The 19,444-nt window shown below is 36.0% G+C and overlaps 1 protein-coding gene across 1 annotated transcript in view; it reads right to left on the bottom strand.

The window, feature by feature from the left end:
- PDE6C (phosphodiesterase 6C) overlaps window positions 1-19,444 on the bottom strand; it is a gene marked incomplete at both ends in the record, with an annotated part of 29,461 nt that continues 10,017 nt past the window's right edge. The window contains 21 exons of the mRNA XM_080621191.1: window positions 1-71; window positions 3,093-3,246; window positions 4,276-4,359; window positions 4,504-4,578; window positions 5,589-5,652; window positions 5,920-6,027; window positions 7,129-7,229; window positions 8,890-8,977; window positions 11,021-11,130; window positions 11,239-11,346; window positions 11,728-11,874; window positions 14,774-14,842; window positions 14,926-15,069; window positions 15,726-15,875; window positions 16,077-16,124; window positions 16,853-16,919; window positions 17,029-17,093; window positions 17,183-17,257; window positions 17,778-17,918; window positions 18,146-18,235; window positions 18,351-18,503. Coding sequence (XP_080477317.1) covers window positions 1-71; window positions 3,093-3,246; window positions 4,276-4,359; window positions 4,504-4,578; window positions 5,589-5,652; window positions 5,920-6,027; window positions 7,129-7,229; window positions 8,890-8,977; window positions 11,021-11,130; window positions 11,239-11,346; window positions 11,728-11,874; window positions 14,774-14,842; window positions 14,926-15,069; window positions 15,726-15,875; window positions 16,077-16,124; window positions 16,853-16,919; window positions 17,029-17,093; window positions 17,183-17,257; window positions 17,778-17,918; window positions 18,146-18,235; window positions 18,351-18,503 — 2,112 coding nt within the window. The remainder of the gene's footprint in view (window positions 72-3,092; window positions 3,247-4,275; window positions 4,360-4,503; window positions 4,579-5,588; window positions 5,653-5,919; window positions 6,028-7,128; window positions 7,230-8,889; window positions 8,978-11,020; window positions 11,131-11,238; window positions 11,347-11,727; window positions 11,875-14,773; window positions 14,843-14,925; window positions 15,070-15,725; window positions 15,876-16,076; window positions 16,125-16,852; window positions 16,920-17,028; window positions 17,094-17,182; window positions 17,258-17,777; window positions 17,919-18,145; window positions 18,236-18,350; window positions 18,504-19,444) is intronic.

Here is a 19,444-nt window from a genome sequence, read left to right as displayed (position 1 = left end):
TTACAAAATTATACATGTTTTGGATTTTCCATCCTCTCCACTTCCGCCACCACCTCCAGCGTCATTTTCAGCTAAAAAACAGAGAGGGAAAGTAAAGTGAGTATTTTCTGTTATTTTTAGCTGCTCTAATTTCTTGTGAAAAGATGTTGCTTTTGTAATATCCGTATTATGTGTGTTTGACTTTCTGAAAATTGAATGTGATTTCACTACTTGTTTGGGAAAATAGAAGATGAAACAATAACACATCCTATATATACATATATGCATATAGTGTAGCAGTTGATACCAACATTTCTTAAAGGACCAAACACACACTGAACCACTCTTACTGGAAAGTTTCAGTAGTTAAATATAGATAAGTGTCCCACACATACAAAACTGAGGTATGCAAGCCATGCAAAAGAAATAAACTCATGATCAATATAAACTGCAAATCTACTTTTGAAGCAGATGACACAAAAGCTTTAATTTGACCTAATTGTATAAACCTTTATCCAACCCTGCATGAATCCCTTTGTAATTACCAATTGAGAGAGACACTTCTCATGTTTGTCATCTATAGATACTGATTCTTTTACTATCTCTCTCAAATGATTCCACAGATGTTCTTTGGTCATAGTTAAGATTCTTTCAATGTAATAACTTTTGTTTCCAGGTTCATTTAAGTTAAGATACCAATATTAGAATTAAAACTTACATTTGAAAGCTGTGGATCACCATGTTACTAGGTCATTTTCGACCCTTTCCACCTGCATTGAAACATGTCACATAATCAGTGTCCTACCCTCTGTAATTTGTGGATATAATCAACACTATGTTACTAACTACATATTTTATTTTCTTAGTTTAATAGTGTATTCTGTTTTAGTTTCTGTTCTGAACTTTCCACTGTAGTGGTTCAGCAAATATGTTTATTTTGTTTTCTGTCTACTGAATGGCTAAGAATAATCAGTGTGATCTAGAGAAACCACCGTGGTTCAGCCTGTATCAAATTATTGTTTGCATGAACTGACTTAACAAACCCATATATTTACATGGCCTTGATTTGACAGTGTCAGATCTGTTCTTCACAAATGTGCATGGCCTCACTCACTCCAGTGCATGTTTAAAAAGATCCAAAATAATTCACTTACATTTTGTGATACCAGTTATAATATGCAAAGGCCAGATCCATAGCTCCTTCAAGTCAGTCTGTCAGTGCTTGGCTGTGTAAGGTTCCTTGTGGGAAAATACTTCTTAAGTCAATGACTAAGTGATTCCAAAATACCAGTGTTGTAAGATGGTCCTAACTTCAAGTGAGAGTAGAAATATCTGACTCTCCTAAATGTAGAATTTAATTTTAATTTAAGAAGCTTATAGGATCTGACTTCAGTAGCTGTACTTTTTGCCAAGAAGCAAATGTATAAAGAGGTTATGTGTAGGTCCCAGGTGTTTTATGTTTTGTTTTGCTGGTATTTCTGTGAAATTCAGTTGCTTAGATTCCAGTATAAACTGGAGCGTAAGAGGTTCCATGTGAACATGAGGAAAAACTTCTTTACTGTGAGAGTGACAGAGCACTGGAACAGGTTGCCCAGGGGGGTTGTGGAGTCTCCTGCGTTGGAGATATTCAAGGCCCAGCTGGACAAGTTCCTGTGTGATGTACTCTAGGTTACCCTGCTCTTGCAGGGGGGTTGGACTAGATGATCTTTTAAGGTCCCTTCCAACCCTCGGGATTCTGTGATTCTGTGATAAGGAAAGAGTACTTTGTTCATATTCATAACCAGCTAGTTCTCAGCAATAAACTAATCTTAAATAAATAAGATTATATGGTTAATTGCAAAAAAAAAAAAAAAAAAGTCTTTAAAAATAAGTTTGGGAGACAATGGGATGGGCATAATTTCTGTGAAAGTGTGTGTAAGTCATATCACAGTGTGAGCAGGCCAAAATACTACTTGTAAATTTATTACAATAACAGTATTTGACTCTTTTTATTAAACTTCTCATTTGAAAATCTGCTTTGATTAAATAACTAAAAATTACTGTAACCACTTTGCAACCACTTTTTGTTTTAATCTTAGCCTAGTGTAATTTATTTTAGGAGCCAATAACTCTCTAGTTCCACTTCACACTGACATTAAATTGATGGGTGGCCTTGAGTAGCCTTGCTTTTGTATGAAATGTGAAAAATACTCACCTATTGCACACAGACACTGATTAACAAATTATTCAGTACTCATTTATGTTTTAAAGATATGAAACACACACTTAGAGTAAACTAATTTTTCTTCTTCAAACTAGCTGACAATAAATCATTCTGTAGTAAACCCATGGGGTTTTGTTTTAATCTCTGAACCTTTTCAGTCATCTTAGCTGATGGGCAGAGCTGTTGACTTGCTCTTCCACATGAAATACAGAATAAAAATAACTGACTGACTTCACTCTTACACTTGAGCAATAGGTTCTCAGTTTCTATAAGATCAGTTTCTTTTCTAGGTTATCTTACCCAGAGTCATATTTTAAATTTTAAGACTTGAGCTATCTTAAGAAGATCAGTGTTAAATTTGTAATATGAGTGTATTTCAGCCAAGAAACTGTGTGTAGGAAACTAGAGCCAAAAGCTTTATCTTAAATTTGGAAGAGAGCTTGGGGTTTGCATTGATTTTTAATGCTACAGATGAACACTGTCCATTCCCAACTCTTTTCCTTATGCTTTTCATTTTCAACTTAAAAGCAGTTAAATATGTTTGGGGCTGATGCAGAATTTATAAATCTCTAGTATTTCAGGTGATTGCAGCATTCATAAATAAGTTTTTAATTACATTCAGTTATAAGTCTTAAAAGAAATTTTGCATTCCCTTCACTCTTGTGATGGTCCTATTTTCTATAATTCTGCAGTTCGTAAAATGAGGTCAGTGTACTGGATTTGTGTAATCTTTAAAGGTTACTCCTCTTCCAAGTAAAGGTAAAGCTAATTGGCTAATTCAGAACTTGCATGCTGTTAGTATAAAGTTTAACAGAATATTGCAGAAGTGCACTACATGTGTGAATTTGAAAGAGAATATGTTGAATGCCTTACAAATATATATAAATGAAAACATTAGAAGCTACTTAACCTTTTTTTGCAGCTGCTTCTTCTTCCTTTTTCTTTTGTTCCTCAATGACCTTCATCTTCTCTTCATATTCATCAGCTCGTGTTTTCCATTCAACCCTGTTGTTTTGAAGACCATCAAACATAGGTGTAATTTCCTTGTGAAACCTTGAGAATTCCTGTACAAACAATTTAAATCAGTAAATTAGAAACCTGTAACACTGACAATTTGTAAAGTCTGGATTTTTTAAATAATGCTGCTTTGCAGAAAGAACATTTAGTTTTCTTTCTTAAATTAATTCAGTATATATGCTAGATTAACCGATTTTATTTGATGTAACTTTTTTTCAAGCACTTGTTCTATCTCTGGTAGTGGTGTTTTTGTAGAAGAGAAAAAATTATGAAAGAAATAGTGTGAGTACCAGCTGTTGCACATTTGAAAGTATGTTCTTGCCCATGCATGGTGGTCTATTATTGGAAATACCATGTTGGGAAAATAATGCCCTATTTTGTACATAGAAGGATCTGAACTACATACTGCATATTTTAGTATCTTCCCTGATCCCACATTTGATGGTCTGAAACATACAACTATAACTATGATGCATGATATTTTATCATATGATTATCAGGATATAAAAAAAATGTCTAGTATCCTATAGTAGATTCCAAGCAGGTGCAGATGTATCTGAAGATGTTAAAGTATAACATGTCACTTTTCTATGTGACATTTTGGGATAATACTAAAAGCTAGTGAGGAATTAATAATGTTGGCATTTCAGTGCCTTACAGAAGATACAGAATATCTGTATTTCCACAATATTACAGGTTTCCTATTCCCTTTGCTGTGCCATTAACAGCTTTGTGTAACCATCTACATGTTGCATACTTAGATTTAATGGGACTGTGAAGAATCAGACTGGGCTTTCTAACTCAGTCTTTCAAAGTAGTAACAAAACCTCAGTGCCCTCAAGTTTCACTGAGATATTCACTTTTTATGCATTTGCTTCACACCTTTTGAATTTGATTTGTGGGAGCAATTCTTCTTTGTAACAAAAGACTGAAATATTGTGGTGGTTGTGATAGTTGTTTACCCTGTGACCAAAAGTCCTGCTCCTGTCTAGAGTTTTTCAGCTGTAACAGTTTGTCACTAACTGTGCCAGCAGAACTGCTGCAGTGGGAAAACAAAAAAAAATATCTATGCTTACCTTGTACACAAATGTACACACAAAATCTATGAAACCAACTTGGAGCTTAGGAAGTTCATCTCCTTTGTTTCTGTCCATCATTGGCTAGAATGGAATAGTCGTAATTTAGGTTACAGAGTTATCATGCTTTTTGTTTTAATAATCTAGTAAGCAACATGGCCTATTATCTAATCAGTGTTTTAATAGCAGTTAATGTTGATTAATACAGTTACATTATTTAGTACTTACAATTGGTTGTTGCTGTAGCACAGTTCGTTCCAGGTCACCTTGCTCCCAGAATTCGTTTGCAACCATGAGGGCAACCTGAAAAATCACAATTCAGTGGAAGTGTCAGCAGAAAGCAGGACATATAAATTAATAAATAAAAGAGACACGCTTTTCAGAAAATGTGAAAGTGTTGACTGAGAACTGGTGTATTACTTTTTGCTACTTAGCTATTACTACCAGCTTCCCTTCCACAAAGAGAGAACTAATTTCTTGCTAGCTGCGTTATCTCTGAGTAGTTTAAAAAGTTCTCCAGAAAGAGGGAGTTTTGCTCAAGCAAGTATGATTCCACTGTTTAATTCCTGTAGAGACAGTCAAGCATTTCTTTCAAGAATTACAGATACCCTCTAGGGTACTTAAGGGTTTTTCCAGTAGATTATCTCTGTCGATATTATGGTGCATGCTGAGTATATGATAGATCATTGTCAACACGAAAAAGACAATATTGACAATGTAACAGTCTTCTAGTACTTGCAATATGTATTAGTTAGAAGGCCTCACAAGCATCTTAGGGTTGTATTTTCATTATGCATTATTAAAACCTATTCCTGTAAGGCTGAGCGATGAGCGTGATGGTCAGTGCTGGAGTACTTGAAGTACTTATGTACAAAGCAGTATCACACTGTATTACAGAATTTAATTTTTAGCATGTTTAAGCTGCTTTGCAAAGGCACCAAGACCTACAGAATAGACACAATTCAAATTGTACTGTTGGTAAATCTGTACCTTAAAAATATCTGGAAAATAGCAAAAGTTGGATAGCACAAAAATAGCTGAGTGATATTTAAGGGTAGCTAGACAGCTGACAGAATCGAGGATGCTAGTTTTAGCTGAAGGACAAGTAGAGAAGAGTGGAACAACTGTAAAGTGGTTGGGGATAGTCGTCATGGAATCCTTACACTCTCAGTGACAGAAAAATAGAGGTTGTTTTCTAGAAACACAGTTGAATACAGATATTAAATATCAGCTGATAATTTTTTTATGATCATGCACCAAATAGGCAATAAAATAGATGGAAGTGCAGTCCTGGTTATTCAAAAATTACCTACCTTACTTTGCACTTCCCAAGGCTTGGTTATTGCAGACAGATCGCATCCAGTCATCATCATAGCCCTTTGAAAACATAGAACAGGAGTGTAGTTAGGATGATAATAGAAAAAAAATAAAGGTCTAGAATTTTTTCTAAGGAATTTACATACCTGAGATGCAGATGGATGCACATTTTGCACATTCTGAGATCTATTTCTAATTTAAAATCATTGCTATGCTCATCATTGGACAATAACACCAGGTCTTGATGTACATGTTTAAATGCCCAGATTCTTTTCAAATCAGGTCTAGATAACTAATTGAATGAAGAGTAAAATATTAACCACCTACATGATGACTTCCTTTTTGGTTGGGTCAATAGATATATATTTAATTGCCTCCTCTTCTGTTTCCATTTTTTCAATTGCATCCACAATCTTTTGAAACATAGTTCTTTTCCTATTAAAACATACCAATAAACCATATATTAGAGAACAAAAGTTCCTGCATTAAAAATGGAAGTAGAAAACCGTATTCCTGATACTTATGCTTTTCCAAAGTAGCATCCTAATAATAGCAGTATCAAAGTGACACATTCTTGCGGTTGAACTCAAACTTTTCAGGTAACCTAGCACGTTTAGATTTTGCTATATACCACTGACATGTAAAGTATTATGTCAGAACTCATGACGAAGAAACAAATTACTAATTTCCTAATTCTTCATATTAAACTATTTGAGTTGACATTTGTATTTTTTTAGTATTACATGTTTGTTACTTCCTGTAATGTAATGAAGTGGGAAAAGTGAAGCAAATGTTAATAAATGTTCTTCCACTCCCTCACCTCAAAAATCCAAAGAAGTGCTAAGACCTGACTGAGAAGAACTTTCAAAAACATGTGTGTCTTGCTATTGCTTAATAGATCTTCTGACTTGCATTTAGAATTAATTTAATAATGGCATTACTCTTCATTAAAATTTAATAACTGTTGTTGAATAACTTACTGAATTGTTTCCTGACTTCTGTGCTTAAATTGTCTCAGTCATAAGGCAATTGGACCAAACCAAAATGCTCCAAATACCTTTAAGGAAAATACTCATTATAAAAGTACTTTAAGTCAGTAATTTAGGAATAGGATGGATGATTTGATATTTGGAGGTTTTGGCATCTTTAGCGCTGGGATCGGTTGATATCTGCAGTTTTGTTTTTAAACCAGCATCTTAATTTCCATCTCATAAGTGTACTCCTCTTTAGTATGAGTAATTGTACTATGGTACGCTAAATATCACACATGCATAGTTAAGCTACAGAATCCACACTTGTGAAATACAGTGTTTGCTGTGACTAAAAGCATATTTGAATGACCTTCTAAATGTATACTAAGTATTATATACATTTATGCATTCTCTAATTTTAACACTTATAATGAATCTAAGAATATCTTCGTTTTTTACAAGAATTACTTACTAACAATTTTAAATATAGCTCTGTATTCTATGTATAAAGAACTAAGAACTACAGTTATAAATTCTATAGGACTGACTTTTTTTCTGTACTTACTTGAAATACAAAGCCAAGTCAGTTGCTATTATTGCAACTTCAAATAAGTGTAGAACAGTTTCAAACTGGCGCTTATTCAGGTTCTGAAAGATGTTTAAACTCTGCAAGATGGAAAGTTTACCAATTCAATTCGTTATATAATACTGTCTTTGGTTTGTCCTAGTTGTCTCATGGAATAGTGTAACAAAATTGGCCAACTGTATTCCCTAAGTGAAAATAATGCTACAAATGAAAAATCAGTCGACTGTTAAAGATGGCCCTTATTCATGGCTAATAAATGGCTAAATAACCTCTATGATCAGTAGGTGGATCTAAGATGCAGCCCCCAGAGGCTGCACAAATAAATAAATCCACAGTTTCTCATACAGATGTAAGTCCTGCTATTGCCATATACAAATTAAAACCAAGGAAACCACCTGTATTCCACATAATTAGTAAAGAAGTGGCAGTTCTTTATAATTTCTTGACAGTTCATGTCCCATAAACCCAGACTTTTTAAAGCTTCACAGTAGAAACCTTTTCTTCCTGTTAGCCTGGGTTGGCACAATTGCCTGCAGTGGTATTAGGGATCTAGCATAGTAGGTGCAATGTCCTCGCCCTCAGGCAAAGAGAATTAGAGGATCGCACAGTATTTTTCTCAGGGTTCTGGTTGTACTTCCTTCCATTAACTAAGGGGACAATAAATGAGAGAGTGTGGGGCCCAGCAATGCCTCTGTTGAGAGCCTCCAGAGGTCTTGACAACTGCTCCAGCAAACAGCAGGAGTTAGTCCCTGGCATCACATTTGAAAACATAAAACATACATTGCCATCAATAAAGATAAAAGTGGTTTATATCATAAATCCTCTGGGGGGTTTATGATCATTGTGCTGCTGGTTAACGTAAGGATTTATTCTGTGGCCTCATGAAGTCAGGAAATAGCAACACCACAGGGACTAGAAAATGAAAAATGAGGGTGGAAATGGGTGCCTGCCACGCTGCTGCGAACAAGTGGGATGGAAGTGGCACATGTGTTCAAGCCTTGCCTGTTAAACCTCCTATTTCCTCACAAAATACGTAGTAAAAAGTTGTAGTCTCTTCCCTTGTAGCCAGGACAGAGCCAGGCGCTGCTGAGGGGAAGCATGGCTGACCCCCACTGCAGGAGCTTGGCTCTGGGGGCAGAGGGCCCTGGCAGGCTGCGCTGCCGCCATTTTATTGAGCCTGAGGAGACTGTGGTGGGGAATCTTACCCCTGCGGTTGCTGGGGGTGTGCAGCTGAGAGTACCTGCCTGATTCAGGGAAGATTGGTAATGGGAGCTGCAGCAAAGCCTCATGATACCTTAACAAAGTCAAGTCCTGTGTGGGGTTCTGGCCTGGGGGTAAGGGGACCTTCCATAGACACATCTGCCCCTGTGTTCCTCAGCTGCCAGAGCCAGCAGCTGAACTCAGACTTCATGAACTAGGGGCAGCAGTTTAATGACAACATGTATGTATTATATTTTCTGCTTTGGTTTCAACATGAACTGTTTTGTAAAAGTGGAAAGAACCTGAGGAGTGAGGCCTAGAGGAAAAGCTTTTCTATCTTAAGTCTATTTCTAGTGGAATTACTGATGTTTGTCTAAGAGTGGACAATACATAAGAATTTGACTTAAATTTCAAATTCTAACATAATTTCTTAATCTGGGCCGTGGGGGTTTGAATAAGTCATGGTGAAATTTGGAACATCATAACTTAATTGGATCTTTTGTGTTGATCGATGTGAGCAGAAGGTTTACGCAGACATACCTCGTCTTGCAGTAGGGTTTTACTGTACTCTAGGTGATGTCTTTCTAAAATGGAAGAGCCATGAAGTTTTGCCAGTGGAGCAGCTGACCTGTTGAAAAAGAAGCAAATCTTAATAGTGTTCTATATTAGAGGTAATATTTTTGATTCAGGATTCAGATTTCAGTTTAAAATGCTTCATGTTCAGTAGTTTATGTATCTTAACCATGGGTGTGATGCAGAACAAAAAAAGCTCCACTTGCTTGCGTTCACTCCCTCTTCGCTCTGTGACTGTTCAGGGGCTGCTAAAGTCAAAGGCATGGTTAGATGCCTTAAAACCTGTATTTTTTAAAACTTGCCTCTGTTTCATCTTGTGTGTTCAGTTTTGCTGTTTGTTTAACCTACGTGCCTTCTGTATACTTTAAAAGTAGCCTTTTCCATCTTTTTAGTATTTATTCTTTGGCATGGCTTTTGAACTCTGTAATGTATGTGGCCAAATCCACTGTGATTCTAATTTACTGTAAGTTAAATCTGAAGTAACAGTATAATGGAGTTTAATTCCTCTAATGCCCTTGGTCCTCCCTTCCCCCAAAATCACCATTTTATGGATGGCACCAATCCTGACAGCTCATGTGTGTTCAGACGTATCACAGATCTGAAAGCATCTCTCTGCCTTTGGACTAAGAGAAAATTCTGTGTCAGATTATGGTAGTGGGAGGCTGGTATAAGTATCCTATCTACATAGGCTCCAGGGGGTTCTGCATGTTTAGAAGTGTATTTTGCTCCGTTCTTACCTTGGCTAATAACTCTGTTCCTCAGATAACCCAAGGCGGATTGCTACATGCTACCTGTATTTTCTGGCTTGTGATTAGGACTGTCGTGGTAAAGCCTGATGACTTTTATAAATAGCCTTACTGCGTATGACCTCGTGTAGAGGGCTTTCAGCTAGGGAAGACCACAGTAGGAAGATTTAAATCCCCCCTTAAACTTGTTTGGATGAGAGGCAGTCTGCTGAATAAGAATCAGCGTCTCATTCTCTGTCTCCTACGTCACCCGGAGAATCCCTGAGAATAATCAGAAAATCCCCTTGTGTTACTGCTCTAGCATGCAGGCTGAAATGCCTCTGCTGGGAGGAGTGTATCCAGGGTCAGAGGGGGAAGATGAATCATTCTGAAGATACAGTTAATGGAGACTGTACTCAGAAAATTACGGTTATAACCTTCTGGTACACGTGACATTCAACGAAAACTGTGTTCTCCAGCTAGCACATGGAAACAAGCCCTAACAGAACATGTAAAAGGCTAAAAGGTAGATTGTTCATTTCAGGAGAAGAGTGGGTCTCACCATGATGTGAAGTTGTAATAAAAAGGTAAGTTTAAACCAAAATTAGTACTGTTTTATAACAAATATCTATTAATTAATATTTCATCAGAAACAATGGGAGGAAATCACAAAGAAATCCTTTAGAGTATTTACTCAGAACAAAAAGGAGCATGAATAGCTAAGCTTAACCTCGTGATGCGTAACTTAACAGCATGTGGACCCAGCGGCAGAGCACAAGCTCTTTAGCTGAGAATCCTGTATAACACGAGGAGCTTACCCCTCAAGAAAGGACGTACATCACTAAGTAAACTGGGGGGGAAATGACACGAACAACTGAGCTAGTCAAATCAGACCGTAGAAAAAGCAGAGAAAAAGAATACATCTTAAATCCTGTCTCACTTTAAACTGGCCCTTATTTATGCCACATCCTGATTCCCTCTTCAGAAAAGTGCTTATGCCCTGTCTTGACAAAAAATAATCCAGTTAAGGATTTTAATTTACTTTTCTTATTTCTTTGTAGCCTGATATGCATGAGGCTCTGCTACAATCCAAGCATTGCTAGACCTTGGTCTCTCTTAAAAATGAATTGCAGATCCAGAAGACCTTTCCAAGATTCTGGTTTTGCATTTTGTCTTTGTGTTTCAGCTGTCATGGCAAATGCTCTGAGGCAGAAATCTTCAGTGGGATAAATGTTTAATCATGCCAGATGAATATGGAATGTATATCCTAGATTTTTGCGAGTTCTGAAATAGTTTGGTTGGGTTTCTTGGTTTTGTTTTTCATTTGCCATTAAAAATACTACATTTCTGTATGTTTGAACATTTGCACTTACTTCATTTGATACAAGTTATTGGTCCCTCTGTGATCGATATCATGGCAGAAAGCAGCAGCAACCATGGCAAAGGCTTCTAGATCAGTATAGTATTTCTTTATTTTGCCTGTCTGTAAAAGAAAAACAGACAATTTGGAGTGTGTACGCTCTTGAATTTTCCAGCTGGAACTGAAAGGAAAACTAAATGATGAATGTAAACTTAATACTGGCAATATTACCATTAGCAGAGTAAACATGGTTTGTCCCACATTGAATCCATGTCGCCAGTTATGGTAAGTGATATCTCGATAACCCTTCCTGACTGTGTACATCCATCTTGTAAGGACCTATTATGAACAAAAATGATGAAGACTTTGCTGTTAGTTGAAATGAAGTGATGGGATGGCTATAAAATTTATTGGAGTATATTATAAAATTACTGTAATAATAAGCAAATTCTATGAAAATAATGGCTTTTTATTGAATTAAACGTGGAAACAGCATTTTTTTCTTAAGTAAATGCCTCTTGATTTAATTCCTTCTATGGCTCACACATTTTTAGGATTAGTTTTAAGTCTTTATGAAAATATGCAAATGTTTAATTAAGAATGGAAGATTGATATCCATACCAGTAATATTCTAGTGCTGCCTACTTCTATATTAAAGCATCTACAATGAGCTATTTTTCTTCTACCTTAAAATAAATATTAAGACAAAATAAATCAGACCTCAGCTGGGACTTTGAACTTTTCAACAACATTTATCTCAAAGAACAGTCGTATTCCACAAGTTATCAGGCCATGCTCTGTAACAGGGAAGTCACTGAATCGGAATTCATACAGTTCTAAATCTTTTGGATCAGGTAGTTCTTCCTTCTGAAAAGTCAAAAACACAGTGTTTTTCTTTCTGGCAAGAAAACAGTTAGAAAAAACCTTTTTATTTTCTTTTTTGACTTCAGTAGAAATGTTGCCTAACAACAGTACGCTTACTGTATCTTCAAAGACCTCAGGTTTTGATACACACTAATGTATAGTAAGTTATGAAACACAATCTTGATACTGCTGGCTTTCTGCTCAAAGATGATAGGTAAAAATCTTGACTAGATGGTGTTATTTTCCTACTCTGAATTCCAACAAAATCTGTTGTGACTGTCTCAACATTTCCTTAGTTCAGAAATCTCAGGCCTTGGAGTTTTTCCTTCCTGTTATAAAATTCTGTGATTCTCTCACTTTTAGCCTGGTCTGAAGGTCGCAGTTCATCTTTTTCACAATCAAAGTTATTATGTATTCTTCCCTGTTGGATCTTATGAATAGTGATGAATATAGTGATCAAAACTAACCCGTCTGGAATAAAACGTCATTTCCTTTCTAGTGTGGTGGCTGGTGGCAATTCTGTCCTAGTAATTCCCTTTCTTAGTTTGCAACAGTCTGTTCTGAAGAATCCTGACCACTGATGAGAGATCATGCCAGAAGTAGTGGACTGTGTTAAGTGCATAATCTTTTCTCATGTACTAAACTTCACCAGAAGTTGTCTGGATGCCAAGCAGAGATTTTTGTCTCCTGAAGAGCAGATACAGAGCTTAAGTCAGCTATTCCTTGTACTAAAGAACCTCCATAAAACATACACTAAATTCTAAAATGCAGAGGATACAAAGGTTAAGAAGTCTGTATTAAATTCCCTATTTTGTATACGTAATGTAGATTCACATTGATTAACTGGTAATAGTGATATTAGTGAACTGTTCTATAACACTTTTCATCTGTATATTCCAAAGCCTAGAGAAAGCTAATACATTTTAAAGAATGCACCCCAATCCAAGCAAGAATTAATACAGGGAAGTCTTACGAAATGCTAAAAATAGATTGTGTGATCACAATGACTCCCTTCCTTCATAGTAGTCTATAAATGAGCTTCATTTTATAGAAAAAAAGATGACTGAATGCATGCATGTATTTCAACCAATAATGCTGAACATCCAAAGATATTTCCTTCTCCCTAGGATTTTCCTTTATATCTGCTCTGATCTGAGGTCAAGGACAAGGAAGCCTGGAGCAGTGGTGTTTTAAGACCCATTACTTTGTGAATCATCAGATCTAGAAACACCTGCTTTATCCCATTAGCTATCTGAGATTCCAGGTCTTATAATAGGATAAAGCATTTGCATGTAGGCCTGGCAGTGCAGAAGATATTAGACCTTTGAATTTGTAACTCTATAATGTTGAAGGAACTCATTTTAATTGCTTTGGGAGATTTAAAAATTCGTACCAGCATTATGTTTTTACATTTGGAGCCTGTACCATGATAATCACTTGTTGCTCTACCAGTAGAGATATTTTATAACATTTATCTAATAATTTTTATAATTCTTCATGCAGCTAAATGAAATTTACTGTAAAAGGTATGTGAAGCTACACACCTTTTGATTTTTTGGTTTTACCACTTGTTAAGCTGTTTGAGCGTTGGTTTTGTGGGAGCCAGTAAAGCCTGAACACCACTGCGTTCCAGCATGCACATGTACATAACTAAAAATAGTTCAGTGAGATCTTTTCTCTATGTCTATGTCTGCATTAGCAATAATAGGTATAATAGGAGGAAATATGTAAAGTGCTTGGTACTGGAAGTCAACAGATGTGTATTTGACCTTCTTTCTACAGCCTAGCTTTGTTTTGATCCATTAAAAGTGGAAGTTCATTCAGTATTTTCCTGGAGCACATCTTTGAGTTTTGCATAGCAGTCTTCCAGTATCTGAAGGGGGCCTACAAGGATGCTGGGGAGGGACTATTCATCAGGGACTGTAGTGACAGGACAAGGGGTAACGGGTTCAAACTTAAACAGGGGAAGTTTAGATTGGATATAAGGAAGAAATTCTTTACTGTGAGGGTGGTGAGGCACTGGAATGGGTTGCCCAGGGAGGTTGTGAATGCTCCATCCTTGGCGGTGTTCAAGACCAGGTTGGACAGAGCCTTGGGTGACATGGTTTAGTGTGAGGTGTCCCTGCCCATGGCAGGGGGGTTGGAACTAGATGATCTTAAGGTCCTTTCCAACCCTAACTATTCTGTGATTCTATGATTCTATTTCAGATAAATTAAGCATTTGCTTGAGGACTGCTCCACAATAAAAAAGTACACTAACTGGGCACAAACAGGAATTTTCCTCCAAAAAGACACTCCCTTTCTAGATTGAAATACTAAGACAGCCAGAGGACTGCACAGTCTGGGAAAGAAAGTGATTCTTTTTTTGTTTACTAGAAGTAGAGTTTTAGCTGATTAGGTCAAATCTGTTTCATCAATGTGAAGTCACTGTGATGAAGTCTTTGGACTTCTCTATCAGAAGGAAATGCAGGAAAATAAATCTGAAAGTAGGTTAGTTCCACTGGACACTCCTACATGTTCTCTCTTATTCAGATAAAGATCCATTCTTTTACCTTCAAATTTAAATAAATTCAGTTATAGGTGTAGTGCTGTCCCCATGGATATTTAAAGAAGTTAAGCATTTTAAATGTTAATTCTTATAACTGTTTCTATATACTCTGACTATCCAAGTCAGTTGACACATATTTGACACTGTTTCCCATAGGTAACAGTGAGGTCTGCATGTTGGAGAACCAAAGAGGTTGAGGAGGTGTTACTAAATCAACTTCATCTAGCTTGTGGAACTGATAGTTAAAATAAATCTACTAGTCAGCATTTAGGCTATACACAGCTTGTTCTAAAATGAGGACATATTACTATCTGATTTAAACACACCACTAGAATTTTCAGTTTAATGACTTACCAAAATCCTGATAAGATCCTTTTGATCACATTCTTCTATACTATTTACATTTAATTTCTCCTTGTATTTCTAAAAATAAAAACGAGTAAGAAATTAATTTTTTACATAGCAATTTTCCTACTCTAATTTTGTGACTGTGAACAGAAACTTACCAGTATAGATTCAACTTCAGAAGGGGTGGCCTTTGTCTGGTACATAAGCATTTCCTGAGCAATGTCTTTCCTGTTTTCAAGCTTGTTCATTTTGTCGTAGGTGTCAGTATTTAAAACAGACCACCCCAGAAACTGTGTGAGAGTCTGGAACAGAGGCAAGAAAAGTGGAGATTACACCATAACAGTAAAATTTGAATATACTTTTCTTAAACTCCGATTTCTGGTAGTGCTTTTTGAAAAGCATAACTGTACTTGTTAGAGACCTTCATCTTCCATCAACAGGTTCTGTTAACACATGACAGCTTTTAATAACACTGTTTGTCTCAACCTGGTAATTAAAGGCCCATATTCCCACAGGACTTTGAGGCTGCTGAAGCTTAAGTTAGCTGAGTGGACTTGAATATGCTGCGTAGCATCTTGCCCAAGTACATGCAATCCTGAGCTCTCTGGGAATTTCCATGATCACAGGCACAATATCCATTGGCAAGCAGCACGGCATACCTGATTACTCACTGCTAATTAGGAGATGCTGACCATCACTAAAAAGTCAAATTATTAAAAGTAGAACTATATCTGACTTTTGGTCATTAGTAGAACTTAAATAATCTCTCATAAATTTCTGGGTTTATAAAGGGAAATTTCTGATCCTTAAGAAACTGTATAGTGAAGCAGACAGACATTTGGTTAGATGGTAATACAGCCTATTTGAAAATTTTTAGACATTTTAAAATTACTTCTAACAATAATATTTTTATTAACATCACATGGCTCCTTACAGCCTCTAATCCCATTAAGCTTACTTCAATGATCTGTTCATCATACTCGTCAAAAGGTTTTCCATCTTTCCTATTGTAAAATGTTGCAACTCCAACAATTTCTTCTTTTTTGTTGACAATGGGCAATGACAGGACATTTTTGATAACCCATCCAGTCTCATCCACTGGTCCTTTCTGTGGGAAAGCCAAAGAATTGGATATGTATATTTCTTTCAAAGTAGTAATACAGCTATTGATATAGGCAATGTAACTCTGAGACCCATTCATCACAAGCAAAGGAGTAATTATTTATGTAATCAACTGCATAACTAATTGGTGGAAAGCATTAACATATTTTTCTACAATATCTATTATTTTTAACATTACTGGAATTACCTGAAATGTGAAATACTCATCTGCTGGGGCATTCATCATGTTACAAATCTGCAGCATGAAGAAAAGGAGGCATTGTTTAAATAGAGTATAAGGCGCACCAACACTTGGCCTGGTATTTTAAAAAGGTCTATTTATTCTCTAAGCTAACAATGATGAGCACAGTAGCTAGCTATAGACATTAAAGCTGTTCCTATTAAATTACATGTGGATATTCTAACAGACGTCATTCCAAAGTGCTTGCAGAAAAGTCCCTCATGTGTGATGTCATATAGTGCATAAACATAGGCGTAATCGTTTTAATAAAATCACGTCAGGATTAAAATGGCATGGGGGTTTATAGAAAGAAATAACTCCGTACTAAGGGCTCTATCCTTACCGCTATTAAAAAAGCCGTAGGATTACTAATAACTGTCATACATCACAATTTTGAATCATGTATATTGTCTACGCAAGAAAATTTTAGAACTGTGTATATGATGATTTTATTTTGATATTTTTTTTGTGAGACTTGGCACACATGGAAAGTGATATTAGACACACATATTACTCCTCTGATGTCACCACTATCAGAGGGAAATTTTCCTGATGTTTTGCCTGTTTATACCAAGGCTTTGTCTCCATGCAGACTACTGATTTCACTGAGAACCAATGACACAGGAAGCAGCATGGTATTTTTGCAGAGGTTTTTGGTTGTGGGGAGGTTTGGGAGGTTTTTGTTCAATCAGAAGAACTGCATGAATTAAAACTTTTATTTTTTACTTTTACTATGAACTTACAAATCCATTTTCAGCAACATATGTTGGCAGTCCACTGACAAGACACCAGTGATCTGCTGGAGGTGACCTTTAGAGAGAGAATGAAATTAAACGGTTTCTGCAATACAGACATTACTATTCTACCCCAACAATATATCTAGTTACCACACATTCACAGGCTGCTAAGGAATACTCACGGAATGACTTTGATTTCTTCTTTTCCATGTAAAATATAGTCAATAATCTTATAAAAGTTGACTTCCTAAATTAAAAGAGGAAAACATGTAAGCGACCTGTACAACCTCAATTTTTGAAATTCAGATTCATAAAAAGAAAAATTAATATCCTCACTCGTCCATCAGGTGTCTTGGGGCCTTTGTAAGGCTCTGCCTCCCCCAGCCGGATTGGCCACTCATCATAGAACTCCTGAGAAAATTAGACACAGGGTGTTCATATATAACATGACATCTGCAGGTAGCAATTTTATTTTTCTTTCTCCATAGCTGTGCTACGGCCACATTTAAGATGATATTAAGAAAACATTGTTACATATATTCCAGGCAAGAAATGTTTGGCAGTAAATTGCAGGCTAATCTGAAGCTTATCTCTGGATGATTGTACAGGTTAATTGTTGTTTTAAAAGGCAGGTATTTTATAAAGCAATAATCAGACCTGCACTTCTCTCTTCTACCCTTTCTTACATGGAATTATTAGAATTATTTCAGAATTAGCCTTTTTGTTTATCGTGGGTTTATCCTTTGCCATGCTTATGTTTTGCATGTAATTTTTTGTGACGTCATTAGGTTTTATAGCAGTTATCCCAAAAGGTTAGAAAGCATGATAACTTTCTGCCTCGGAGAGACATGCACTAGAAATATGCAGAACAAATGAATTAGAAGGATGGATTTTATAACTTAGAGTTAGGAGTAGGCAAAATGTTTGTTACCTTCTCTTTAGTCATATCCAGCAGGCCAACAGAATATCTTTCACAATTCAAATACATTCTAATAGTATACAGTGCTTTGTGAAACTGCCGTTCAATGTCTGTTAGCTCTTCAAATACTTTGTTGGCAGACCACAAAAGCATCTATTTACAACAAAAGAGAAAGAGAGTAAATGTTCACAGCAATAAGTAAACATAAGCATATGATTCCTAAGTATTCCAGAATAAGATGCATTACTGTTATCAAATAAAAAAAAAATAAAAATAGATGCTATCCTTACTTCAATAAGCTTGCAAGAACATAGAATAGTGGAAATAATAATGTTTTCACACAAAAAATTAAGTATTATACTTAATAAAGTTTTCTCTACCTGACTTCTTCGGGATTCAATATTGTAGAGATATGTTGTATGGTGATTTCTTAGGACCAAAGATATAAAATTGAGGTATTTTTTAAAAACCTAAAAATGAGAAAAAAGAAAAAAATGAGACAAAATATCAAATCAAGAGGTAGATTCACTCAAACTACTTGTTGAACTAACAATTGCACTGTTGTGTGATATTTGAGGTTTTTACCTCTTCATCCTCTTTTGAGAACTCAGCGGCGTTTAATTTGTTGAGTGCCATCACAACAGCAAGCACCTCTTTACCCTGCACAATTGGGGTTGCCAGCATATTGATTGTTGTGTAACCAGTTTTTTTGTCCAGAAAGTCAGAAAAATGGTTGTTCTGAAAGAAAAAAAGAAAACCAAAACAAATTAAATACATAACAGTCAGTTACCACTCCAAGGGCAGATGAACATTTCAGTTGATAATTACTGTTTGCTAGGAGCGCAGTTTCACAGTGCAGTAGGTTTATACTCACAAAACCCCATTATCATTATGTAACTAAATCTTGCAGTTATATGTACAAGCTTAACTTAGGCATTAATAATGAATGTAGCTTCTGAAATCAAGTTCTGTGCAGATTTTTATTAGAATGATGAGGAATTAAAGATATGGGAAAATCTATAAAAAAGGAGAGAGTAATTTGACTTTGAGGCTACCTCTAATTTTTTTTACGTCTTTGAGGCTAAATCTAATACATATGGTTTGCATGTAAGAGAATTATTTCATAGCTATGTTAATATTTTTTATTTATTTCTATAGATAAAATTCATTATACCTTCCCATCACACAACATTTAAAACTACCATCTGTCCTGAATGTATATGGCTAAAAATGCCTCTGGCAGAGAGGCATCCCAGCAGGTATTCATCTGGTGGAGCTGTTTCATATTTCCTGCTGCTTCGATTCCTGTTCTTTTCTGCTGCTTCCAGCCCAACATACTCTTCTCGTGAATGGGGAATTGTAGGACTAGGGGGATCAGGACACAGAGCTGCTTTTGTTACGTGGATGATCCTGTGGGAATGAGACCACGTGGCTAACGAATGAGCCACAACTAACTACCCCAGCTTTCCTCCTTGAGACCAAATGCTGAGAAGGGTTTAGTAAAAGCCATTCTTTTAATTTTTTTATGTAAAAAATACTGGGAAGCTTGTTTATATTTCATGGAAATCTGTTTTATTTCTAAAACATTCTTGGTGCTTTCTTTGAAATGCTTTAGTTTTCTCCATTTTAAAAAATGGGATTTGAAATTTGTCAGGGAAATCTGTAAAAAGTTGTTGTTT

Source organism: Psittacula echo, assembly GCF_963264785.1.
Source record: "Psittacula echo genome assembly, chromosome: 6".
Taxonomy (NCBI): Eukaryota; Metazoa; Chordata; class Aves; order Psittaciformes; family Psittacidae; genus Psittacula; species Psittacula echo.
Note: the sequence above shows the minus strand (reverse complement) of the source record. Positions and strands in the feature narration are given on the sequence as shown.